The 26,397-nt window shown below is 41.4% G+C and overlaps 2 protein-coding genes across 2 annotated transcripts; both read left to right on the top strand.

Moving 5' to 3' along the window:
* Positions 1–1,502: 1,502 nt before the first annotated feature.
* AKIRIN1 (akirin 1) lies at positions 1,503–13,123 on the top strand. Its single transcript, XM_033115317.1, has 5 exons — positions 1,503–1,861; positions 5,924–6,064; positions 8,073–8,207; positions 9,515–9,586; positions 10,248–13,123. The coding sequence occupies exons 1-5, from the start codon at positions 1,645–1,647 to the stop codon at positions 10,256–10,258; spliced, it is 576 nt and encodes a 191-aa protein (XP_032971208.1). The 5' UTR covers positions 1,503–1,644; the 3' UTR covers positions 10,259–13,123.
* An 8,131-nt stretch (positions 13,124–21,254) lies between these two features.
* On the top strand, positions 21,255–26,186 carry NDUFS5 (NADH:ubiquinone oxidoreductase subunit S5). The gene is made up of 3 exons (XM_033113309.1): positions 21,255–21,412; positions 22,877–23,094; positions 25,964–26,186. The coding sequence occupies exons 2-3, from the start codon at positions 22,879–22,881 to the stop codon at positions 26,066–26,068; spliced, it is 321 nt and encodes a 106-aa protein (XP_032969200.1). The 5' UTR covers positions 21,255–21,412; positions 22,877–22,878; the 3' UTR covers positions 26,069–26,186.
* Positions 26,187–26,397: the final 211 nt, after the last annotated feature.

Below are 26,397 nucleotides of genomic sequence, written 5' to 3' on the forward strand. Positions count from 1 at the left end.
ACTTTTAGAATTTAGTGCTACGGAAACAAAAACCATGGTCTGTCTCTTCTGATGAACTGATTCCTTTCAGATGACAAGATCTATTCAACACGTACTGTTTTCATTTTCGCCCTGGCAGTCAGGAAGCTCAGAACTAAGTTTCAAATTCAGATAGTCATGTGTAACCCCACGATAATTACGATCTTTTTCTTTGGCCCTAATGTTCTAGTTCTAGTTTTCTAGCCTATTGTAAATCATCTTTATGTCCTATGGAAAAGATATAGGATAAAACAAATTTAACATTTTGTACGCCCAGTCATTTTAGAATTATTTCTGCTGTTTGTCAAACATAAATGCAAAAGAAAAAAAACAACCTTGACCTATGTTTGGATCTTTACGAAATTTGGATTAACTGGGAAGGACCCAGAGAAAAGCAACAGCTAGGGACAAAGAACGGGACTGAGGAAGTATGACCATATTCTCCAACTCAAATATTGGGGCACATTGACCTGGCATATCGCCTATTAGAAGAGAGTATCTGAAATTTAGATTGTTCTGGAAAATCCCAGAGATTATTGAAGTAGACAGATCTCAAGAGTCACTGTCATTATTTAATGTATATGAATAGTTAAGGAAAGGTTTTAACCTTTTTGGATCACAGATCCTTTTCAAGGTTTGTTTAAAGCATTGGACCTGCTCCCCAGTAATATACAAGCACAGTTTCTGAAAGCAGAATCCTCCTGGTATTTACCTTTCCAGAATATCAAAAGCACTTTACAGCTGGTACTGCTGTAAAGAATTCAGATAGACCTGAGGAAGCACCTGGGCTGCCAGGTCAGAGACTGGCAAATCAGCTATCAGCTAAAGTTCTTAATACTTTTTAACCCTCTGACACTATTCTTGGATGGTTTAAACCAGTTGGTTGTTTTCTGATTGTTTTTAACTTTTTTGAGTAACACACCCCTCTGATTAGCTGATGAAGGTATGGGTCATCTATCCTAAAATACACACACACACACACACACACACACACACTGCACACAATTTCATGGGATTGGTGGACTTCCTCCCTCAAGTCCATCCTCAGATCTCGGGTTATGTCCAAGACTTCCCTGGAGTCAGGGGAACGCCCTTGAGGACCTTTTAGTATCACCCTCTCCTTCATCACAGGGACTAGAACTTGATAAAAGGAGGTTATTGGACTGAAGATATCCACCTCCGCCAGCTCGCAACAGGCCCTTCTGAGCTCTCCCCTCCCCCACGCCGTGTCGCGCAGGTGCGAAAACCTAAAGAGCCACCCGGCAGCGACGGCTCTGGAAGGAGTTGGGGGGGATGGGACCCTGGGAGGGGCGGAGGCGGGGGTGGGGGCCTTCCCGAGGTTGCTTGGTGACCAAGGTCTCCGCCCAGGCTGTTCCATTTCCTCAACAGGGGGCGGCGGGGGCCAGACCCTTGCTGATGGACCTCCCAGAGCGGCCCTCTTCCGGCTTCCTCTCCCTCTGCCGGGCGGTGGCCAGGTCCGTGACGTCACAGGAGGCGGGACCAGCGCTGCTGCCGGGTGCTGGAGGCGCCATTGGAGCCGGCTTGGCTTGCGAGCTCCGCTGAGGAGCCGGAGCTTGGGCCAGTGTTACAACCGCGACCGCTCTTGGTCCCTGGCCCGACAGCGGCATGGCGTGCGGGGCGACGTTGAAGCGGCCCATGGAGTTCGAGGCGGCGCTGCTGAGCCCGGGTTCCCCGAAGCGGCGGCGCTGCGCCCCTCTGCCCGGCCCCACTCCGGGCCTCAGGCCCCCGGACGCCGAGCCGCCGCCGCTCCAGATGCAGACCCCACCGCCGACTCTGCAGCCGCCCGCCCCTCCCGGCAGCGAGCGACGCCTTCCAACTCCCGGTAACCGACGCTGCGGGCTTGGCAGGAAGCCAGGCCCTGGCATTTTTTTTTGAAGGGGGTGGGGGGAAGGGTTATGGACGCTAGGCTAATTCACCCCTAGACCCCTTCTTGGCCCTGAGAAAAGGGAACTAGGGTGCCGCTAGGCCTGGTCGTTTCCGGGGATGGGAGACATCCGGGAGGGGTAGTGGGGCCACAGTGTCGGTTTTCGGTGTTCCTGAGTCTGGAGAGCCCAGAGGGGTGGGCAGCCTGAGGAAGATGGGAATATCCCTGGTGGCTCCGGGCCCTCCCAGTCCGCCCAGCGCCTCCTGCCTCCGCTGCCTTCACCGAGCAGCCCTGCAGATCCGGTGGGATCATGGAAAATTGGATTCTACTCACGCACCCGGCCTTGAGGGTGGGGGCGGGGGTGGGGGGTGGTTACTGGGTAGGGGCCCGAGTGTGCCGTTCAGCACTGTCCTGTAGCTGTGGGGAGACCTGATTTCCAGAAGTCTTTAGAGACCGGAGGCCGCCGCAGAAGTCAAGGAATCCAATTTCAACCCGATTAATTCTAAGGGACTGGCCATGTTTTATTGTATGGCTATTGTCTTGTACCGTACATGGCTTGGAATCGGTAGGTCGTTAGCTAGAATTTGAGAATCCTTAAACATACAGAGGCTCCGGAAGCAGGAATTCAACCATACGTAGCAGAGAGTCTCGCTTTCAATAGGGGATTCCACTTTGGCCAAGGAAAGGGGAGAGCTGGTGTGACAATAAAGTTAAAAAAAAAAAAAAAAGCCCTAACCATTGTGGAGTTGTTGAGGGGAAAGTGCATCAGAATTAATATTTAGCAGTTTTAAGGGCTCCCGGAAATGGGGGGAGTCTCAAAACTGGACTTTGGCAAGTCATTTCTTTGTGTGTGTTTTTTCTGTTTTTCAAACATAAGTAAAACATTGGGATTGCCTTAAAATCACTGTTTCCTCACCCCTTTTTAGTTACCCCTGTTTTTAGGCTTTATTTCCTCCTTTGCAAATCCACAATGCAGTTTTCAGGCCTTCATCCTCTGTAACCAAGATTCTTGCAGTTGCCAGCCAGGCTCTCCCAGACACTACTATATCCTTACTCATGTTCACCTCTTCTTTATGCTGGCAGTGAAAGGATATATCAACTATAATCATATCTTACCTATCCAGCCTTTATACATTTCTTTTCCAAACTATGCCTTTGCTCTTTTCCCCCAGACCTTCTTGACTGCGTGTATCCTTACCTTCTACTGTCATGTTTTCCCCCTTCTGTTTGCTAATTCAAATACAGTCATTTCCTTAAATCTCCCATCTATTATCTGACTAACCCTGCCCCATAAGGCGAACTCCTTTTGACTTTCAATTCCCTGACCACTTAATGTTGCAAAAAGCCTTATGCACTGAACGAGAATGTTTGCAAAAGTTCTTTGTAAAGAGCCCTTCAAAAGCAAAGGGTGTGGATGCCCACTTAAAGTGATGTTTTTTTTACTCTTTCACTGCTCCTACAGATATACAAGGGTAGTCACATAATCTTTTCTGGGTCTCTCCTTTTCTGCAAAATAGAATTAATACTTAACCCTGTCTACCTTGATGAATATTATGAAAATGTTTTTATTTCTTCCAATACTACCCTCTAGACTAATTCTGTTGTAATTCACATTATAGCAAATGATTGATAAATGATTGTTGAATGTATTTGGAAGCCTTAATATGGCAGAATGCTATAATGGGGTCATAATATTTTTAATGTTAAAATTTAATTTTTGCATAAATTATGCAAATTGGCTTCATGGTCATTTTATGTTAAAATATTTTTTAAATATTCATTTGTAAACATTGATCAGTTATGTTTCTTAATGCTTATTGGAATATGGTTCTGTCATGAAAGAAACAAAGTATGAATAATTCATTATTTGCTCTGGCCTAAGTGAAAGATGCCTTCTGGATTAAAAAGGAAGAACGGGGAAGGAAATATTAGTTGCTATACAAATAGAAAGAATAAAGCCAACTAATAGAAAAGTGAATTTAAAAATCAGTGACTTCACTTTGTAACACCCTAGTTGTTACCTCAAGGGTTGTAAAGTTCTCTTGCAAATGGTCAAGCTATGTTTTACAAACTTCACTTAAAAAAAAAAGATATGTGTCATAGCACTTTTTGTGGAAAGGGCCTATAGAATTAAGTCTTTTATTGCTTAAATGAGTGAGGTGGATACACCATGTGTGGAAGGTGGTTGCTGACCTCAGGGAGATGTGTGTAAACATGGAGTGAGTCTGGATGCAAAGCAGTTAATTGATCATGACTTGAGGGCTGGGGAGTAACTTCTAGATCGAGGTAGCATTTTAGATGGGTCTTAAATAATGTTGGAGGGAGAGACACAGCCCCATTGCAAGTAAAGCAAGTAAAAACTGCTTGAGCATAGGCCAGAAAACCTGCAAATGAAGAATATTTTAATGCAACTGGGTTGTAGTGTTTGATGGAACTGGAAAAATGGCTTAGTCAGGTATAACCTGAAAGCAAAACCTCAAACAATAATGGAAGGAAAGATTAAAATTATTATTCACTCTTAAAAAGAAATTTGCTTTTTAAAACATTCCTTTTCCTGTTCTGTTTTGTGTGGCCTTCTTGGGAAGAAAATCACGTCTACTTCCTTATTTTCCTCTGGTGCATACCACGTTTAGATTCTTAGACTTGCTAGTCCTCCTTCCAGCCTCAAAGTTGTATCTTTCCATTTGTTCGCTGTGCTGTACAGAAGCAGTTAGAGGTTTATCAAAGGCCTTCTGTTCTCATGAGCATTGTCCTCATACTTGTCCTTGCTTGTTTGAAGTCTTTGCCGTTCCTTGCAACCTTGCATTTAATCTGGCAAGTATGTGCTTGGAGAATAATACGTGTTAAAGATGAAGCAAAGACTTCATATATTCTGCACTCTAAAGTACGAATTTCATAGCATTCTTAAAGGAAAGCTTTGCTAAACTACTACATGTAATTCCAAGTGTTTTGGTTGAGTGTTTCAGAATTTAGCTATGTGGGAGCTACTTTGAGTTCATGTCAGTTTTTGAGCTGTACCATCACTTGTTACGGCATTATTAATATTTTTTACTTTGATTCTCATAACTTTATTGGGCAGGCATTTAGCATTTATGTTGAAGAACTATGCTAAAGATCCTGAATGACTTCTCAAGGTCATAGTCACACAGCTGGGAAGAAGCAAAATGGCATTGTTAACACTTCCCCCTCATTAAAAATAGCTATAGCAAAGTGTACATTAGAATAATGTGAGTTGGGGGAGGTGATAAAATTTTTTGGTTTTTGTTTTTGATAAGGAGGCTTTATTATCTGGAAAGTGAATACATATACTACCACAGAAATAGAAAACTTGAAAACCACATCCTTCCAGATTCTATGATGTCTCTGGAGTGCACTTCAAAGTGGTTAGTGATTTGTATGTCCTAGACTCTCTTAATAGTGTTAAATTCGGTTTGTGATTACCTTGACTTAAAATAGTAATCTGAATTCTATCAAATATTGCCTCATAGGATCAGAAAATTCTTTCCTAAGTCTGATCATCAATTCCAAGCAATAAATCTCGAATCTTCCCCTGGCTATGAACAGAATAGTTTCTGCTTTTCTCTTCCCTAAAGATTTTGAGTCCCAAACAGGACAAGAGCTTCACTGTTAGAAGGTCTTGGGTGGTAAGAGACTTACTCCTAATACATTAGTTTGTGAAATTGTGCAACTTAAAGGAGATAAAAAATAGCTTCCTATAAGGGAAGGACTTTTTTTTCCTCTGTAAATTGTACTAGTTAATCCTACAGCAAACAGCAGATCTGGTCTTCATTGTTAAAGAAAACAAGGAAAGGGAACTGTCTGGCTGACTTATGCCAAAATAGCTGCTATTCTGTGTATTGTTGAAATAGCAACAATAGGAGGGCACACTTTGGGGTTAAAGGCAGGGTGCTTTACTTGATATAAATACTTCTCATTAATTATAATATGAGAGGAGGGACAAGAAGTTTGAAGAATTGACACAATAAAGTGAAAGCTCAAATGTGTTTCTGTTTTATTTAGAGCAAATTTTTCAGAACATAAAACAAGAATATAGTCGTTATCAGAGGTGGAGACATTTAGAAGTTGTTCTTAATCAGAATGAAGCCTGTCCTTCGGAAAGTCAGTCTCACTCCTCAGCACTCGCAGCACCTAGTTCTCCAGGTAAGCATGCTTTAGTTTGCACAATCCATGTAAGAGTTTTTTAAATGGTACTTTAAATGATGGTTTCCAATTCAGGAATTGATTTTGTCTAAAGTAATAAAGTTGGTAAAGTATATGCGTTATATTACTACTTATACTTTTTTAAAACCATGGAGTCATGAAGTTGGAAAAGATCTTAAATTGATTTGACTGGGCTTCTGTCCACCCAATGCAACAGCACCCTCTATAACTGCAATCTAATACCATAGCCACTAGCCACATGTGGCTATTTAATTTTAAATTCATTAACATTTAATAACATTTTACCATTTAGTTTCTCAGATGCAGTAGCCACATTTCAAATGCTTACTAGCCACATGTAGTTGTGGTATTGGCACAACTATAGGACATTTCTGTCGTGGCAGAAAGTCGTGTGACAGCCTTGCTCTATAACATTGACAGGTGGTTAGAGAGAATGTGCTCAAAAATAGAATCTCAGGGTTGGAGTGAATCTTCATGGTCACATAGTTCAGCCACCAACCAGTCTTGCCTGCCATATCCCTGCGAATAGTCAACAGGCCATTGCTTGAACATTTCCGGAGGTGGTGAACTGTCTCCTTTAATAATAGAGGAGTTTATTTCCTCACAAAGTATTCTAAGTATGCAAAATGACCTTGATTAAAAATTGTCTCTATAGAACACAAATTGGTGTTGGCTCAGAGCTAGAAGGAGAGGGCAATGGGGAGAAAAGGCTTAATGAGTAAGGGGTGTTACTTTGGAGTAATAGAAATGTTTTGAAACTAGATAGAGATAGTGGTTGTACAACATTGTGACTATACTAAATGCGACTGAATTATTCACTTTAAAATGGCTCCTTTTATGTGAATTTCACCAAATAATTTTTTTTAATTGTCTTCTTCTAACACAAAGGTTTTGGCTCTGGACCAACACCCTTTCTAATTGTTCTTGCACATACATCAGTGATAACACCTTTCAGTGGTTGTAGCTAGTGAGTCTCTCAATTTTCTCTCGAGATTTTAGTAATAGTTTTGAAGTAATATAATATGTTATGGGTATAGAAACAATTAAAAATTTAACTGGCCAGATGCTTTGGTCAGGTTTCATTGTAGAGAAAAAAATGTGGTTTAAGCAAAAAATGATTTGTTTCAGGGTATTAAATGATTTATAGACTAAGAGAGCCAAAAAAAAAAAAAGATACCAGGCTAAGCTTTGAAGAGCAACTCAGAACTGCGCTACCAATGGAACTACTGCTTTTATCATAATCAGGAAAGTCAATTTCCATGTTTTCTGGCATTCCAGTGGGTATTTTGGTTCCTAGCTACTATCTTATGAACGTTTCCCTCTTCTTGGCCTCTATTCAAAAGTGATCAAAGGAGAGATGTAGTGCTCAATTGTCTCCTTCCTTCATACTTCCATGACCTTGCTAACAGTTTTTTATATTGGGCAAATCACTTGGTCTCCTAACTGTTAAACTTCTAACCTTATCAGAATCACATCTGCAACTTAAAAGACACCCAAGCCCTACCACAGAATTAAATCAGAATGTGTATCTTTTTGTTGTTATTACTCCTCAGATAATTATGACACACCATCTTGGTTAAACATAGGTCTCTATGGTCTCCAAGGATCTGGTGGATTCATGCTGTCACTCTACTTTCCCTAATCCAGACTAGAGGCTTTATATCAGCTTGAAACTACTTGTTCTTGACCTTTGCCAAAGGAGCTTTGAGTATGAGCTCAGATTGTTATGACATCAGAACTGTTTTTCTGTATGCAGATCAGCTAGACTACCTGGATACATATTCCTCCTATTTCGCAATTTACCTTTGTCCTTGCTTTGTAAAACAAATACCAAAAACTCAGAATTTTTTTTTAAATACTCCAGGTGAAGTAGTGAAAAACATTTTTCTAAACTATTTTTATATCGTAGGACTGTTTGCATGAAATTATTAATTCTGAACCTTAGAACTAGAATTTATTAGGTAAACTCGATTTGTCTTTTGGCCAGGTTCCTCCTGGATGAAGAAGGACCAGCCCACCTTTACTCTCCGACAAGTTGGAATAATATGTGAGCGTCTCTTAAAAGACTATGAAGATAAAATTCGGGAGGAGTATGAGCAAATCCTCAATACCAAACTAGCAGGTAGGCTGAGGCAGTCACTATGCCATTGTTAGTTAATATGGTTCAATAAAGATTAACCCCAGTTAAGTAAATGGTAACTTAGGAGTAGGACATCATCCAAGAAGTTTCAGTGAGTTATGAGTATTAAGTTACTCCCTTTGGTGATTCTAAACATTTCATATATATTTTATATGGAAGGACTTTTCATTTACATTTCTGAAATAAGATAAAGCAAGCTTTTCTTTTGAGAATTTTCCATGTGAATGAAGGCATTAAGTAGGTGAGTTGGTCTAGGTGGCCTGGAAACAAGTGGTTGGGATAATGCTAACATCAACAGGTGGTTTGGAAGAGTGTCATATAGTCAACATAATCAGACTTCACTGTGGGTGGGGGAAGTCAGGCATCCTGTGATTTGGAGGTACATTAAAGATTGGAAAACAGAGCTCAGGAGAGGACAGAGTGATTAATGATGGCAACAAGTTACTGCCTTTTGTGGAAAGGGATCTGAATCAGGAATAGATAGTACCTGTTTAGTGAAAGATCAGAGGGGTTTTAGGCAACAACTTCTTCCTGTCACAGTGTTGTTTCCTAATCTGGTGACTCACACCACATGGTTCCTCAGAAATTATAATCGGTCGGCTTTAAGTTGAGAACTGTTTGTTTAACAACAAAGTTAAATGGATTTCTTTATAGTAGAACTTCTTTGATCCTTTAGTATAGTAATAATGTGTATTATAAGAAGAAACTCGACTATATCATTCCCCTCTCCTACCCCCATCCCAAAATTGTTCACACCAGCTGGCTCTGTCACTTCTGTGTTCACAGATGTCAGACAACCTATATTTCTACTGAGTTTGTCTTTAGAAGGCACTTCTGTGGAGCTCTATAATTAGGTAGTAGGGAATTTTTCTTAGCTTTCTAGTCATCCCCCTCTTTTACTCAGTATGTATGTTGAAATTTATAGCAAGGATAGAGTGCAGAAAAGAGCTTCAAGCTTCATGTCCTATAGGAGGTAGCCTAAAATTTGCTGGCTTATGGTAGTGAGCATACCTGTCTGTCTTGGGAAGCCATTAGTAGGGGATAGAGTTACGGCAGGGGAGAGATTATTAAGAAAATGTTACATTGTAGATGATCAGTGACCAAATCTAGGAGCCAGGGATTTTGCTCTAGGATCTTAAGAGGAAGTAACAAAAGCAGAGTGACTATTAAAAGGAGGGCCTGAGAATGGATGATTTAAACTGGGAAGCCAAATGTGGTCCTGACATTTGATTCTTGGAAAACTGGGGGAGAGTTTCTGGGGATAGTATATACTGTCTTTCCCCTCACAGAACAATATGAATCTTTTGTGAAATTCACACATGATCAGATTATGCGACGATATGGGACAAGGCCCACAAGCTGTAAGTATTGCGAAGTTTTTCTTTGAATTTCCCAACTTCCAAGAGCAAAATTTTGAAACTGAGTACCTTGTCTGCTGGGAGCAAAAAGTCCCTGTGAAGTAAAATAATAGCTAGCATTTAAAGAATACTTAACATGCCCAGCACTGTGCTAAGCCCTTTAAATCCTCACGAAGTTTATTTCATCCACTTGCTCACCTCATTCACACAGAGAGCTCTCTGGACACTGAACCTGTGAAAAGATAGCACTTAAAGAATTTAATAATTTGTCCAAGCCAGTGGTTCAGCCTGGGTGGAAATCTAGGTAGACTGACTCGAGTGCCAATTTGTTTATTACCTGTCTTTTCCCCAGAAAAGTAGTTTCAATTGTTACTTTATGAAAGTTGATTCCTTAGGCTAACTTGCCAAGTACGTGTTCAGAATTTCTTAATTCTAAATATCTTGCAACTATCAGTTGCTCAAAACATAAATTATAAATAGCTATATATCTAAACTGAACCGTAGTCAGGTTTCTTAAATTCTTGAGAATTTAGGACCTTTTAAATGGTGACTCATATTCTCCATTCAGTTTATCATATTTACTATTAGTTAATATTAAAAAAGTATAATACTATATACTTTATTATTCTTACACTCTTTTGTTTTTTTTATTCCTAATTTATAGATGTGTCCTGAAGCTTTCTTGCATATCTGGGTACCAGGTTTGACCTCAAGAGATGGCTGCTGTACACTTTTTGCAACTGGTTTGATATCACATTTCAGCTCCAACTTTGCATCCTGAGAACACTTAAACGTTTCTGCAGGTCCATTTTATACAACTTGAAAGACCGTAAAACTTTCTGGTTGCCACAAGCATATCTTTCTTTTCTGCTCATCCAATAAACGGTTATGCCCTACTGTGATAGATTTTCCAAACATAATATCTGGAGCAGCAGTTTAGCAAAATATGCCCTCAGTGGCATGCAACATACGGAGTTTCCCCAAGCACAGTTCTGTAAGAAGTGTGTGTGAGAATGTGTGTATATGTGTGTGTGTGTATTTTAAGTTATTATTTGTATTGTGCAAATTTTTTTGATCTTGGGGATCCTGGCTGTGAATTTGATGCACGACAATTATGGTTAAAAACATTTGCTTGGTCTACAGAAGATCATTAATGTTTTGTGACCATATAAGTTGTAACCATGGGTTGTTTTATGTGTAGGTATTACTGTTAAATACAGGGACTGTATCCAGGCACAGAATATGAATCATAAGTTAGGATGGACATTAGATGTGATTATAATGATATAGCAAAGGTCTGTGGTTCTAGGTCTACAAATGCACGGTGAGGAATTAGAACAAACCAGAGACGCGCCATTTGATACAAGGACTCTGCCTAGCCGTGTTAGAAAAATACTTTGACTCCAAGCCTTAAAATACCCACATGGAGTCTGTGCTCACCTCATTCACACAAAGAGCTCCCTGGACACTGAACGTCTGAAAAGAAAAAGTCTCCCCTGGAGCAGGAGCATCAGGGCTCACTTGGGGAGCATCACACAGGTGAGCACGGGGCTGGGCCAGACCCCACGGCGCTGCTACGTGGGAGGAGCCGCTTCACCTTTCTATCGGTTACACGTAGATTGGATCCTTTGGTCAGCTTCCCCCAAATTCTGTTGAGAGGTGCCCATGTTCAACTGCTTGATCTTTGTTTTGGCAACCCCTGCCCGAAATTGCTCACAGACTGCTCTTCACCTTGTTGCCAAGGCTGAGGAACAGAAAGTAGCCTCTGTTTTGAGGAGGTGGAAGTTAAGTATACATTTATTTTTTACTGTGACTTGTTCAGGACCACATTTTACAAAATGCCTTGTTTCATTTATTATTGTTTCTGGAAAGGAAAATTCTAATAAAATTGTTTTAGTTTAAATATAGAATAGTTTTTTTTAATTAGGGCTTATTTTGAAAAATTCTGAGGTTAATTCAAATGTATGCCAATACCTTCCAAAGTAAGGTAATATTCAGAGACAGTTCTGATCAGATGGCTTAGAGAAATTTCTGGAATATTCACATTGGAAGATTCCTTATTAATGAATGTCTTTGACTTAAATCTAACCAAAAACTGCAATGTTATTCTTTGTACATTTTCATTATATCGTGTTAACAAGCTTAGTTGCAAACAAATAAAATACTTAAGCTATTTGTTTACCTTGCCTTCTTAATACTGTGATAATATTTATTAATTAAAATAATTTGTGTGAGGCTGCTGTAACCATTTTCCCAATTCAACGTTACATTTAAGAGTTACAGACTTTTTTTTAAGCCCAGCAGTCATCTTTTGATAATTAAAGAATTATTTTACTTCCTATTTGAAGGGCAATTTGTTTCATCTCTTCTTTTTCCAGGGTAGTCACTTGTTCCTGGAAGAGGGGCATAGCAGTGGCAGTGATGGGAGTGGCCTTACAGTGGGATAGTCACACCAAAACTTTTGAAGGGGCCATCAAAAGTCCTAAAGGATGGACTAGGAATAGGGAATACTGCCTCACTGAAGTCTTCTTGTTAAGGATCAGTGTGATGTGCTCACTCACTATTGTAAGTGTCAGCCCCATCTGCTAAGTGGCTTCTGACTGGGAAGTAGAGTAAGTTTATATAAGAACAATGACAGGCTGTCGTATCATGATATGGTTGCCCTTTGGGACCACAGGGTAAGACCACACTACCGTGGCTGGGTTTTGGGATCTCCTGCAAATGGGCTAGATATGTTTGTTTAGTGTTTTATCCAGAAAAGATGGTTCCTAGGATAGGTAACGGGGACCTGTAAGGTAGGCCTTCCTTAGACTGGCAAAAGGAGTTTTTCCCTAGATCTTGATTTCTAGGGCTTGAATTTAGGGACATTCCCAGATAGGGAAGTGTCTTTGTCCCATGGGGACAGGTTAAGGCCCAGGAAGGAAGTCAACCTACAGAGACCAGTAACGGATGGGCCAGGACCTGTGGTCTCAGAACAGCCATATTTAGTGAGCTAGTTAAATTTTTTTTCTCTTAATTTTATTTATCCTTTATATTGGTAAAGTCTTAAGCTTAAGGGGAATGAAAGAAGTGTCCTTGCCTAGGTCAGAGGAGTACAGAGGCAGTGATGAGTGTTAAGAGCTCTCCAAGGAGAAGAACATCAGGGATATAAGCACTTGGGCCAGCTTCCACACATGGTGACTCTTGTCTGCTCATTAGGGAGTATTGGTTGGCTAGTATCGTAGTTAAAGGAATGGCTTTTGGATGTTTGTAGCCCTAGATTTACTCTGCTCTGCCACTAGTTTGCTATGTGAGCCTTGCCAAGTAACTGAACTTTCTGAGCCATAATTTTATTTGTAAAACAAGGGTAATTGGTTTTGTTTTCAAATGCAAGATTAAATTAAATAGTCCATGTAAAGAAAGTATTTAGCACAGCTTGGAACATAGAATATGCACCTGAAAATGTTACAGCAAGTTTCGTTACAGTGGTCTTCATCAGCTCTGAAGACCAAAATCTTCCTATCTGCAGCAGTGATTCTCAACTTTACAGTATGAAGGAGCCCCTTGTTAACGTCAGAATTTCACGTTCTCTTATTAGAATTTGTACTTTTAAGTGTTTGACTAAGGAAACAATAAAAGATGGATGACACGTTAATTCAGTGGTGCCTTTCAGTGGATCTGTATTTTGTTCATTATATCAGGGGTCAGCAAACTTTTACAAAAAAAGTTATTTACAAAAAACTTTTTTTGTAAATAAAGTTTTATTTGAACAGAGCCACACCTATTAGTTTGCATGTGGCTGCTTTCACACTGCAACTCCAGAGACAGAGACAATATGGGTCACAGAGTTGAAAATACTTACTGTGGCCATTTATAGAAAAGTTCGTGGCCTCTGCATTGTAGCATTGATAAGCATTTGGAAAAGCTCACAAACAAGGCCAACTAGGGGCATCATGGATTGGTAGACACATACCCTAATTTAACATTCCTGGGGGAGTTACACCTCAGATTGTGGTATAATGAAAAAAATTTTCTGCTTACAAATGAAAACATAGCCAAAGTGAGTTTTTACAGAAAAAGATAATGAACTTTTTAGAGCAACATTTAATTTTGCAATTTTAGATACAGAAGTGAGTTATGAGAATTTCATGTCTATCAGAAAATAGCATGGGTTTAAAGGTAGTTTGTTAAATATTGTTCTTGAGGAATAGTGACTTCTCTGCTGTCCTGGCGACTCTTGCCTTTAAAACAGCTTCAGAGAGTACTACAGTCAGCTATCGCTACAGTTGAACTGGACTTTGGATAAGGTTGACACCTTCAGGAAGAAAGGAGCAGGTTTACCTAGGGAAAGATCTCCAGCTACCCACCCCAAACCATACTTTCAAATAAATAAAGTAGCACTTCATTGGAGGGGTCATGTGATAACTTTGTCTAGAATTTCAAGACCTGAAGTCTTAATGTATCTCTTGTTTTTACTGATTGTTTATAGTGTCTTGTCTCTATGCCAGGTTATCTGGGAGCTGGATAGTATATTTAAAAAAGTATTTGTAGAAATAAACAGGACTAGGATGAGGCATCTACTTCTAGGAAGGATTCCTTACTACCTGCGCCTGGGACTATTACCAAATCTCCTTAATTCAGATTGAAGGCTGGAGGTTCCCTGGACCATCCAGATGAGACACAACCAGGTATCCAATCCACATGAGGACTGGGTTTGCTTTTGTTTCACCCATATCTTGAAAGTGTAATACTTTGGAATCCTGACTTTAAGGTATCTGTCTGGGTTCTCACCTAGATTTTGGCTCAGTAATTCCTCATTACCTAGTGAGACTTTTTGTGCTTTTATATTTCCACTGCTTTTTAGTTAGCCTTAGCAGTACATTGATCCAAATTTCCTGATGCTCAATTTCTAGAAGTGAAAGTTCCTATGTACTTTTTGCTCATTGGAGCTTTGGTCAGTGAAGGGTGTTAACCTGGCTTGATACTCAATAGTCCTTCGGTGTTTTTTGTTTTTTTTTGTTTGTTTGTTTGTTTGTTTGTTTTTAAAGATTTTTATTGGGGAAGGGGAACAGGACTTTATTGGGGAACAGTGTGTACTTCCAGGACTTTTTTTTTTTTCTCCAAGTCAAGTTGTTGTCCTTTCAATCTTAGTTGTGGAAGGTGCCATTCAGCTTCAAGTTGTCCTTTCAGTCTTAATTGTGGAGGGCGCAGCTCAGCTCAAGGTGCCGTGTTCAATCTTAGTTGCAGGGGGCGGAGCCCACCATCCCTTGCGGGACTCCAGGAACTGAACTGGCAACCTTGTGGTTGAGAGCCCACTAGCCCATGTGGGAATCGAACCGGCAGCCTTCGGAGTTAGGAGCACGGAGCTCTAACCGCTTGAGCCACCGGACCGGCCCTGTTTGTTTGTTTTTAACAGGACTTTATTGGGGAACAGTGTGTACTTCCAGGACTTTTTTCCAAGTCAAGTTGTCCTTTCAATCTCAGTTGTGGAGGGTGCCGTTCAGCTTCAAGTTGTTGTCCTTTCAGTCTTAGTTGTGTCAGGCGCAGCTCAGCTCCAGGTCCAGTTGCTGTTTTCTAGTTGCAGGGTGCGTAGCCCACCATCCCTTGTGGGAGTGGAACTGGCAACCTTGTGGTTGAGAGCCGGCACTCCAACCAACTGAGCCATCCGGGAGCTCAGGGGCAGCTCAGCTCAAGGTGCCGTGTTCAATCTTAGTTGCAGGGGGCACTGCCCACCATCCTTTGCAGGACTCGAGGAATCGAACGGGCAACCTTGTGGTTGAGAGCCCACTGGCCCATGTGGGAATCAAACCAGCAGCCTTCGGAGTTTGGAGCACGGAGCTCCAACCACCTGAGCTACTGGGCTGGCCCCGTAGACCTTCGTTTTAATGGGAGCTCAGTTGGGAAAGACATGTTCATACTGGCTTTGAGTGCTTTTCAGTCATTCAGGCATTACTGTTTTGATTTTTGGAGGACAGATACTTGAGTTTTAAAAGCCTGACAAGTTCTGTAAGTACCCCAAGTCTGTTCTGTGTTATATTCCCAGTACCTGACTTGGAATTAAATACTTGGTCGGTTGGATTTTGACCCCTGAGAAAAGGGGCCTCAGTCTAACAAGGAATATATAAGCAGGCAAGGTAAAAGTCTGTAAGTATGTGAATGGGAACTGGTCATGGACCAAGGGAAAGAGGTGGTTCTAAGGAGCCATAGTAAGTGATCAGGGAAGGCTTCATTCAGGGAGGTAGAGTTGAAGTGAAGTTTCAGAGGATGGATAGGGCTCCGGAAAGGTAGGAACCGGGGCTTGACATGAGCAAAGTCTGGGTAGTGGCAAATCATGGTGTGCAGGGATGACATTCTTGTTTAGCCAGAGTAGAAAACTCATGTATCCTGGAAACAGAACTTGAAACTAGTTAGTAGGGGCTAGATAATGAAGGGCGTTGACTGCTAGGAATTTGGTCCTTTGTAGGAATCTGGACAGTTTTGGGGAAACTAATGCAGGGATAAGAAGGGCAAGTACCAAACTGGTGACAAGTTGACCAGTAAAGAGCTGCTTTGTCCAGCCTGTACATTGATTGGAAAGGATGATTAAACATGGCCCTGGCTAAGAAGAGCATGGCCATTGAAGAATCTTTCTAGTTTCAGCTTCCCTCTTCCCATAGGCACACTTTCAAAGATTCTTTTTCTTTTGGTTTGGTTTGTCTTTGCCAATTCAACCCATCACTTTTCATGGTGCTCCTATTGTTCCTCTGCCTGGAATTAAATCCTTTGTCCCTTCAAGGCAGAGTTACCTATTCATTTGATAAATGTGTATTGAGACATACTATTTGCCACATACTGTTGTGGGCTTTAGGACCATACCACTGAGCTGGACAGACAAGGTCCCTGCTCTTGTGGTACTTACATTCTTGTGAGGTAAGACAAGCAAACTAGTAAATAGGTTAATCCAAGATTTAAAAGTACTGTAAAAAAAATTGTAATGATAGGGAGTAACTAGATGCCTAAATTGTAAGAAAGCTTTCTGAGGAGGTGCAGTATTTACACAGTACTTCATATTATGCCTTTCTTAAAAAGCTGTGTAAAGCATTTATATGTCTATATGATTATTCCACTATACTGTGCATCTTCATAGTGGAAGATGATACTATACACAATATTTGAGCTATTATCTGTCTCTCTGTTGGTTCCTAAATGATGAGTGACTAAATGAATTATGTGGCTACTCTTCTCCTTTTCCAGTCATCAGTGCACTACTTGAAACTCTTTCCCTTAACTCTCAGATCAAGTAATTTTAAGGCTTCTGCAAGTTGTCTAACCAGGGTAAGAGAGATGCAGTCCTTACCCTAGAGAAGTTCAAAGTCTATGGGCAGAAATGTGATAAAACTTGCTTTGATAAGTGTTCTGTGCATCTGGAGAGCGAGCGAGCAGGGTGTTTCCTGGGGAAGGCTACTCAGCTGCCCTGGCAGGTTCCCTCCAGGTAGTTTAATTACCCTGATCTGTACTCAGGAAGACTGACTCACTAATAAAGCTATTGACCTATAAAACCAGACTCCAATGTGTTAATGTATGAGAAATGTATCAGCTGCAGTAGACTGCCCCACTGGCCTTAACAGCATGTTCTCTTCATGTAACCGTACCACTTGGGACACCTAATTAAAGTCAAGAGGCACCTCCACGTATCAGAATGAGGGGGGTTAACTGCCACTATGAGCCTGGCACAGCCTTCCTCCCCACTTCAGTTTGCTTCAGTGGTTCCTGGTTCTGTTGCATCTTCAACTTGACATTTCTCCACCTCCAAATGGCACTTTTTGTCTTTTCAGCAACTTTTTTTTTTTTTTTAAGATTTTATTGGGTATGGGGAACAGGACTTTATTGGGGAACATGTGTATTTCCAGGACTTTTTTGTGGGAGTGGGGTGGGGGCGTGTGGGGTGGAATAGTGTGTTTTTCCCAGGACTCATCAGCTCCATCCAAGTCAAGTTGTCCTTTCAATTGTCAAGTTGTTATCCTTTCAATCTTAGTTGTGGAGGGTGCAACTCAGGTCCAGTTGCCATTAGTTGCAGGGGACACAGCCCACCATTCCTTGTGGGAGTCGAACCGGCAACCTTGTTAGTTGAGAGCCTGTGCTCCAATCAACTGAGCCATCCAGGAGCTCAAAGGCAACTAATTGACTTCATTCTAGTTTCAGAGGGCGCAGCTCGCTTGCCTATGTGGGAATCGAACCGGCAGCCCTGTAGCCCAGAGCTTGGGCTCTAACCAACTGAGCCACCCACCCGCCCCCATGTTCTTTTTTTAGTTTAAATGATCACTCTGGTTTCCATTACATTCTAGGCCTTGAGACCCATTACTTTTTCAGGTTACTTTGCTTATTGGCTTTATTGCCTCTGTCTTACAGCTCCAGGCTTGGAGGTGAAGGTTGAGGGAAGTGTCCAAACTTACTGTCTTCCCCAAATGTGCTAGTTTATTAAAATCTATGTGGCAGTGGTGTCAGATACAGGCCTAAAGTTCCCAGTGTGCTAAATTGTAGTAAGAGGTATGCAAACATAAGGAAATCCTATAGGTCAAGGACAGAAGCCCCATGAATGGAGACCTAGGGGGACTTTAGACAGCCTGTGACTGTCCACAACTTGTGCTCACGCAGCCCTTGAGGCTAGTGTTCAGAGGGATGGGAATGGGGGCCTTCAGTTAGGTCTTCCAGCCACCTTGTGCTTTGAAGATGGGAAGATGGCTATTTGGGAAGAACAGCTCACCTAGTCAGGTTCCACCAGGTCTCGGAGCCTCGGTTTTCCCGAATACAGAGTGGAAGAAGCAACAGCTCAGCCTTGCCTCTTAGCGCATAAAGTCCTTTAATTTTGTTGTGAAATCACACTTCCGCAAATCAAAGGATCTGCAAAGTAAAGGTAAACGGGGGTGGGAGGTGCAGAGGGGACAACACGCCCTTAAGGTTGAGAGGTAAGCAAAATCCCAGTGGGCCAATCCTAGTGTGTGCCCCCCCTCCGCCCGTAGTCACTATGGCAACGGCGCAGACTCAGTCTGGCATGGGTCTCTGGGAATTGTTGCCCACTATTTGCGGTAGAGAAAGACCTGTCCCCCACATCCGTCACACCAGTGCTGACATGGGACTCGACGCATGATCGGTGTAGCAACAGAATATAATAGAAACTTACAGGGCGGGCAGGACCTCAAGAAAGCCCTAGTAAATGCCTGTGAAATTCGGGAAGCTTTAACCAGAAAATGTGATAAATAGTCCACGGATTAGACATTCACCTTGGAGACTGTGGGGAGGTGGCAGCGAACTGGCGGGATCATTCCAGGCAGAAAAACCTGCACCTACAGAGTTTGGAAGCATGAGAGCAATTCTGGATGGCTGAGAACACACGGAGGTTAAATAGGGACTGGTAAGCAATGGGATCTAAGGATTCAGAAATGGGCAGAAATCAGATTATGAAGGGTCTTGAATTCCAAACCCAAGAACGGGGACCTTTCCTTGGATACACTGACACCTTACACACAACCTGAGCAGTATAAATGACCCCCTTCTTTGTGTTTTCCCTTGTTTTGTTCGTCTGTATTTTATCACTTCCAACAGTATTCTGACTGTGTCTTCATCGCCAAGGGTCATGGAGTGTGATAAAAACTGAGTGTTTTTGGAATGATCAGATGTGAGTTTTAGAAAAGCAACCCGCAACAATAGAGTGGGTAAGAAGGGAGCAAGGCTGGATGTAAAAAGCCATCAGAGTTCACAGTAAATTGCTTCCCCTACCTCCAATTTTCCTTCCATCCAAGGGTTGAAATTGGGCAGCTCAAAGGCCGTTTCCAATGTGGGTTTTGTTTGGCCAGCACTTTTCAAAAAATTAGTTGCGTCACATTTTAAAAGTGGGAGGTCTCACATTTAAACAGTAACAAAAGATTTCTGGCTTCTTTTGAAAAATCTGAAGATTTGACACTTTGGGGCCCTGATTCTGTCAACAGTAATAGTATGGAGCTGAGTAGCTGCTGCTGCCTTCGAGGACATATGCCCATTTTATCACATTCCCCACCACTCCTTCCATCCATCAAACTGATGCCAAGTACCAGTTGCCATTTATCATGGTGCTTTTGTTTTCATTTCCTTATAGTGAGCTCTGTTTGGCCTTTGGAGGCATCTGAGTGGCCCATCTTTGTACTTACCTATCCTGCCTGGTATCTGAGGAGTGATACAATGAAATTAGTATTTTAGGAAGATTAGTTAGTGCAAACCAGACTGAAGTGAGGAGCTGGGAGGCAGAAAGGAAATAAATTAGAAACTGTTGAAGGAATATTTGAGAGAACTTGGTCAGTAAATATTGGATGAAAGATGAGGAAAAGGTAAAATACAACTTCACCGAGTTTCCTGCCTGAATGGCTGGGAAGATGGTACCTCGAACATAAGCAAGAAAGTGGGAGAAGTGCAAAGGGTGGTTGTGATCAATACCTTGCTACCTCTAGTATTTTGTGGGCTAGGGCCTTGAGTTAGCAATTCCATAAGCCTCCAGTGTTCTGCTGGACATGCATTAGATGCTCAGGAAATTCTAGTTGAACTGAAACTTATCAAAGGTGGGGTATATCTAACGGAGAACGGAAGAGAAAATTGGAATGCTTGAGCGAAATCAGTAAGTTGTGGGACCTTAGAAATACTCTTCAGAGTGGGTGATTCTGGGACTTCGGGGGCAGTTAACCCCTTTGGGCCAAACCTATGCAGATAATTTGGCAGGCAAAAATGGAGATAGGGTTGAAATGGTGTGGTTCCCTGGGAAAGGAATTAAAAAATCAAAGAGACTGGATGGCAGGACTTTTCTTGGAATACATTGGAACAAGCTCTTGTTTGGGCATTAGTCGGGATTTTGGACAGTGAGCCTGGGAAGTTGGAAGAGTGGACTTCTCTAAACGTTTTTGAGAGCACATCACTTAAAAGGAAAATAAATTTTCATCCCAAACCTCAAATAAATATTTATTAAATACAACTGCGGTGATGTTATGTACTTTATAAACCACACAAAAAGTAGAAATTAAGATTGGATAAAAAATAGAAATATTCTAGTATTTTCTTCCCATATGCCCAGTGTGTATTGTCACACCCAATGGTGCGCGCGCGCGCGCGCGCGCGCGCACACACACACACACACACCACTTGGCCCCGCTGTAGTCAAAGGGAAGCACTGGAGGTGCTGAAACAGGAGGGTCACTTTAACCAATCCGCAAACTGTTGAAGCTGAGACATCAAAGTACGGCCACTGCCTCATGCTTTCCACATTCCAGGAACCGTCTTGGTGCTTTACACATAACATTTAATCCCCAAAAGCAACCTTCGGCTGTAGGTACTATTATTATCTTTTAAAATCTTAAGATGAGGAAACTGAGGCACAGTGAGGTTAAACTTTCCCAGGATCACCCAGAAGTGGCGAAGCCATAATTTGAACCCACCCGGCGTGGGTCCACAGTCCATGAGATTAACCACTACTGGAGGGGCGGGGGGGACACTTTTTTCTCTCGTATGGACTTGGTCACGTCCTTCATGAATCAAAGTTGTGAGAGTGCTAGGTACAGTGCGAGGAGGCAACAGGAACTCACTAACGGCTAGGCCGCCTCTAACGCGGAGAAGAAGGTCAGTTTATCTACGGTCAATACTCCAGAGGTCAGCGCACACAGTCGCGCAAGCGCAGACCGATGGGTTTAGTTCCCTATGGTTTCCGGGGCGAGGCGGCAAAAGGAAGGTCTACTCCCGGCGTCGCGCTGCAAGTGTCGCGCTGCGGGCGTCCTTTGCGGCAAGTCTCCGTGTCGCAAGCAGATCATCCAGTAGCGGCGGCCGGCGAGGAGACTAGGGCACCGCGGCTGGACGGTAAGGCTTGCGTTTGTCCGCGGGGCAATGCAGCTTAAGGAGCTTCCTTCCGAGATTTCTTTAACAAATTTCCTCTTGGATTGCTGGGCGTCCGTTCTCCCCGGCCCGAACTCTGGCCGTGTTTTCCGTTTTCCCAGGCCCCTTTGCCCACACAGCCAATGTCACCGAAGCCTGTAGACCGCACCTTTCTCGGTTCTCTTTCCAGGCTAATTTCGATTTCTGCCAGTCTAATGCTTTGGCCTTCTGTTACTTAACCTGAAGCCCACGCTCCTTAACCCGGCTTTCAAGGCCCTGCGTGATTTCGGCCCTGCCCACAGCTTCAGCTCATTTCGTTCTTCTCGACATGCACTCTGCGCTCCAGCCAAGTCTGGGTCATTATTCCCCAAACGTACCCAGCACCTCCTGCTGTAACTCGTGCTGTGCCCTACTGGGCAAATACTTTGCTTACTAGGCAAATTTAAGCCATCTTAAAAGGCATTTTCAAGTTTCCTGGGCAGAGTTGGTGTTTCCTCCTTTGAGCTCTTAAACCCCGTCGTGTTCCTTCCTTCGGGTTCCTAATTCGCTGTGTATCTTTATTCCGGTACTTTGCAACTGCTTCTTTCTCTCCATTCCAGTGCCAGGAACGTTATTACTCAGTAAATGACTGAACGAATGGTAGAAAGTTTAAAAGTGAAATTCACCTGTAAATCTACCATTCATACGTAATTATTGGCATTTTTTGTGTGCTTCCTCCCAGTCTTTTGCAGTTTTTCTTTACTTTTGTAGTCCTTTTCTTCATGTGACATTAAAAATGTATATTATCCTTTTACCCCAATAGCTGTCATATTCTACAAAGTAGGTACTGGATTTAACTATCCATTGTTGCACGTTTAAGTTGTTTGAAATTAATATTTTTCAATAATTACTGAATCCCTACCTGGTCCCTGCCCTCACATTGTTCAGTGTGGGAAACATTCAAGTAAATAGTCCATTACAGTGGAGTGCGAAATACTCCCATGGGAAGTTGAGAATGATGTGCTAACATACAGGAGGGATGACTTCTCAGGAGAGGTGTCATCTAAGTGATATGGATAGAAATATGGAAAGAAATGTTTCTGTGCTTATGCTATTTTTGTTCTTTTCAGTTATTTCTTCAGATCTGTCTCTAAGAATTGGTATTATTGAGTCAAAACATAAACGTTCTTTTTGACTTTTGATAAAAATGACTTTATCAGTATAGAGAGGATTTTTATGCATTGTTTTTAAGTTCTGGTTCTCTTTTCCTTGGGTTTTGTGAAAGCACAAAATTGTTCCTCTACCATAAACTGGAAGAAGCTGTCTAATGAAAAAGTTTGGTGAGAAGAAATTCGGAGAATAATGTAAAATATCTTTCTAGAGGGCAAATTATAATCATCTCATTTTTTCTTGGAAATTTCTTATTTGACTGCACTTTTATGACATTATCTTTCTTATTTTCCATTTCAGCCATGCCTTTCTTTGATATACAGAAAAGGCTGGGTGTTGACTTAGACCGCTGGATGACAATCCAGAGTGCTGAGCAGCCACACAAGCTTTCATCTCGGTGCCATGCTTTTGAAAAAGAATGGATAGAATGTTCACATGGAATTGGTGTTATCCGCGCAGAGAAAGAGTGCAAGTTAGAGTATGATGATTTTGTAGAATGTCTGCTTCGGCAGAAAACGGTGAGGAAGTGATGGAGATGGGAGCTGAATTACTTCCTTATTTCTTTGGGGCTACTTTTCAGTGTTTTTAGTTGGTCATTGGGCAGTGACTTGCCCAATGTGAATTGGCAAGACTTGTGGTAAAACACCTCTAAGTAGGTACCTTGTCAAGGAAGTTAAGTGCCTTTAGTTGTGAGGAGAACCTGTTGTTGCTCAGTGTTCTTCCTCATCTTCTCACATATTTTCCTTAGCATTGTACCTTGCTTTAGCCATCAGGCAAGAAATTACATATGTGTGTCTGTTTCTGTTTTTGCAGTCGGCCATAAAGCAAAAAATATCAACCAGTGTGGGATGTTTGTCCTTGAAAATCTTTGGGTAAAAATCTTTCAGAGTCATTGAACCCTTTTGAGGAAGACATTAAAACCCTACAGGTCTATTTACATTGAACCTGACATAACAATCTTAGTTATTAATGAGATTAGATTGCCTTAGGCGAGTCTAACCAAAAATGCAGGGGGAAGAGAATGTTAAGAGCATGGTGTCTACCTCTTCAAGAGTTGAGTGAGTTGTCTAACATATGGGGCCCTATTCTCCCTTAGAGAAGTCATTTTTGGGTGTGGGGTGTCGTTTTGCCTGTTTCTCTGCACCAGAAAAACAAATAGAAATGTTTTTATTACTCCTAATTCCTTGGAGTTAAGGGAGACAATTTAGATTATCAGTTAAATTTATCACAAAGTTATCTATATCAAAATTTAAAATTTCTTATCTTTTAACATCTGCTCTTGGCATTTGGATAAAGTGAAGCCAAACTTGGAAGGAAGGAGAGGGTGCCAGGTAATACTTTTGTATTGATTGCTACTGGAATATTGACCATTAAGTGAGTAATATAGTATAATGTATCTCATAGGACAAGTCGGTCATGGCTGGCCACCTACCGGCTATTTAGTCCACGACATGTTTTAACTTCTCTTCTTGTGAGCCCGTTATTCCTTGCTCAGATTAAGACTTTACTCATGATGGGAAATTCACACCAAGAGGAGGCAGTGTGGTGAGGTGGAAAGAACTTTGGATTGGGAGTTAGGAGAGCTGGCTTTTGATGCCAGTTTTGCCACTACTAGTTTTGCGACTTTGGACAAATCACTTCTTTGTCTTGGTTTCCTTATTTGGAAATATTAAGGAGTTGTTCCAAGGTCGTTTCCTCATCCTGTGAGGAGGCAGTGTGGTGAGGTGGAAAGAACTTTGGATTGGGAGTTAGGAGAGCTGGCTTTTGATGCCAGTTTTGCCACTACTAGTTTTGCGACTTTGGACAAATCACTTCTTTGTCTTGGTTTCCTTATTTGGAAATATTAAGGAGTTGTTCCAAGGTCGTTTCCTCATCCTGTGAATTTATGAATAGAAATGTTACTGTTTTAGAGGTCACTCTAAATGACTAGATAATTCTCCATCGGTGAAGAAGCTAGTGAAATCGGGGAATTAGAATCAACCGCCACTCTAAGTGCCTAGCATGTAATAATGTATTTATTTCTCACAACAATCCTGTGAGATATTTTACTATTATTTTCCCCATATACAACTATTATAAAAACTTAAGGCAAGGAAAAATTAATGCCATTGCCTAAGGTCTTCTAGCTAGTAAGTGGTGGAACTGGGATTTGAACCTGGCAATGCTGGCTCCAGAGCCTGTGCATATATACCTATAATGTAACATTAAGTGGTGATTAGTTCTAGTTTGGAGAAAGATTTGATATATGGTGTTGTGATATCTCAACCATGACTATTCCTCTGTTGGGAAACTTTTTAATAGAGAAAAGTTAAGAATGCAGTCTTTTAAAAATAGTAAATGTTTATGTTAGTATTTAGGATATCTGGAGTTTTTTCTTCGGAAGTTATATCCTAATTCTTTAAGGTTAATGGAATATTTAACTGAATACACTAGCTCTTCATGTTTTTGTGAAAACTTAGTCATTCACTAAAAAAAAATGTTAATTGAATCACCTATTATTATCAGGAACTATTCTAGGTACCAGGAGTATACCAGTAAGAAAAACAGCAAAAAGTTCCTGCCCTGATGGAATTTATATGGGTGTAGGGTGGGGTGCAGAAAATTAACAAACAGGTTAAAAAATAGTGTGTCAGATGTTGACAAGTGCAATGGGGAAAAGCAACAGGAAAAGGATAGGAAGTACGGGGCGTGGGAGCTAAGTAGATGCTCTTTTAAATAGGGTGGTCAAAGAAGACAAGCGACAACACATTTGAGCAGAGACTTAAGACCCGGTCTTATATAAGACCCGGTCTTATTTTATTATAAGTATGTTATTATACTATATATAAGACCGGGTCTTATATAATATAATGTAATATAAGACCGGGTCTTATATTAATTTTTGCTCCAAAAGTCGCATTAAAGTTGGTTGTCTGGCTAGGTCTTATTTTCGCGGAGACACGGTATTTCAGTGAGATAAAAGAGACCTTACATTGGCTATTTCTGCTTCATTCATACTATTGAACAGTCACGAGGAATATATACGCTGTGAGATGATCTCAGCTTTTAATATTTTCAAAGATTTTAGTATGCACAAGTATGCATCTTAAAGGTTTTTAACCTGTATCTTTTTGTTACTGTTTTTGTAAATACTTGTATTCTTATATATAATTGGAACATTTTAGTTATTACATTTCAAGGAGATATTATATACACCAGAAATTTATTTGTTAAAAGCTTAGGAAGTGATTTCAAGTTAATTCTTTAAAGACGGCCTTCATCTCAGAGGCCCGCTAAGATGAAAAGCTTCTACAGTTTAAAAATGAAAGCGGTTTCCCTTCAGTTCCTCCAGCCCTCACTTTCTGGTGCATATCTCCCCCTAGTTAAAATACTTTTCTCCTTTGGCAGATGAAACGTCTTAGTGCCATCATGAGGCAGCGGGATAAGCTAATAAAGGAGGGGAAGTATACGCCTCCCCCCCACCACCAGGGCAAGGAGGATCCCAGGCCCTGAACAGAGGAGTTGCTGATGGCTGGAGGCTGATTTCACATCTGGTCTTCTCCACTGGAAAAGTAATGTACGGACAAACTCTTTGTGAAAGTGTCTGACAATAAAGGATTGTTCCATCCTATTTGTTCTATGTTCTCTTGTATCATGCTTTTCTATAATGAGATTGCAACTTATTTTTTAAGTTTGGAAAAAGGCCTGTACCTAAGCCTTAAAAATTAGCATCTAGGGAATAATAAGCAGCATTTAATGAATGCTTAATGTATATGAGGTACTTTAAATATGGGAACTCATTTAAGAAGGTGCAGTATTTTTAATGCTTTGCTTTTGGTTTA

The sequence above is a fragment of the Rhinolophus ferrumequinum genome, chromosome 9 (genome assembly GCF_004115265.2).
Source record: "Rhinolophus ferrumequinum isolate MPI-CBG mRhiFer1 chromosome 9, mRhiFer1_v1.p, whole genome shotgun sequence".
NCBI lineage: Eukaryota > Metazoa > Chordata > Mammalia > Chiroptera > Rhinolophidae > Rhinolophus > Rhinolophus ferrumequinum.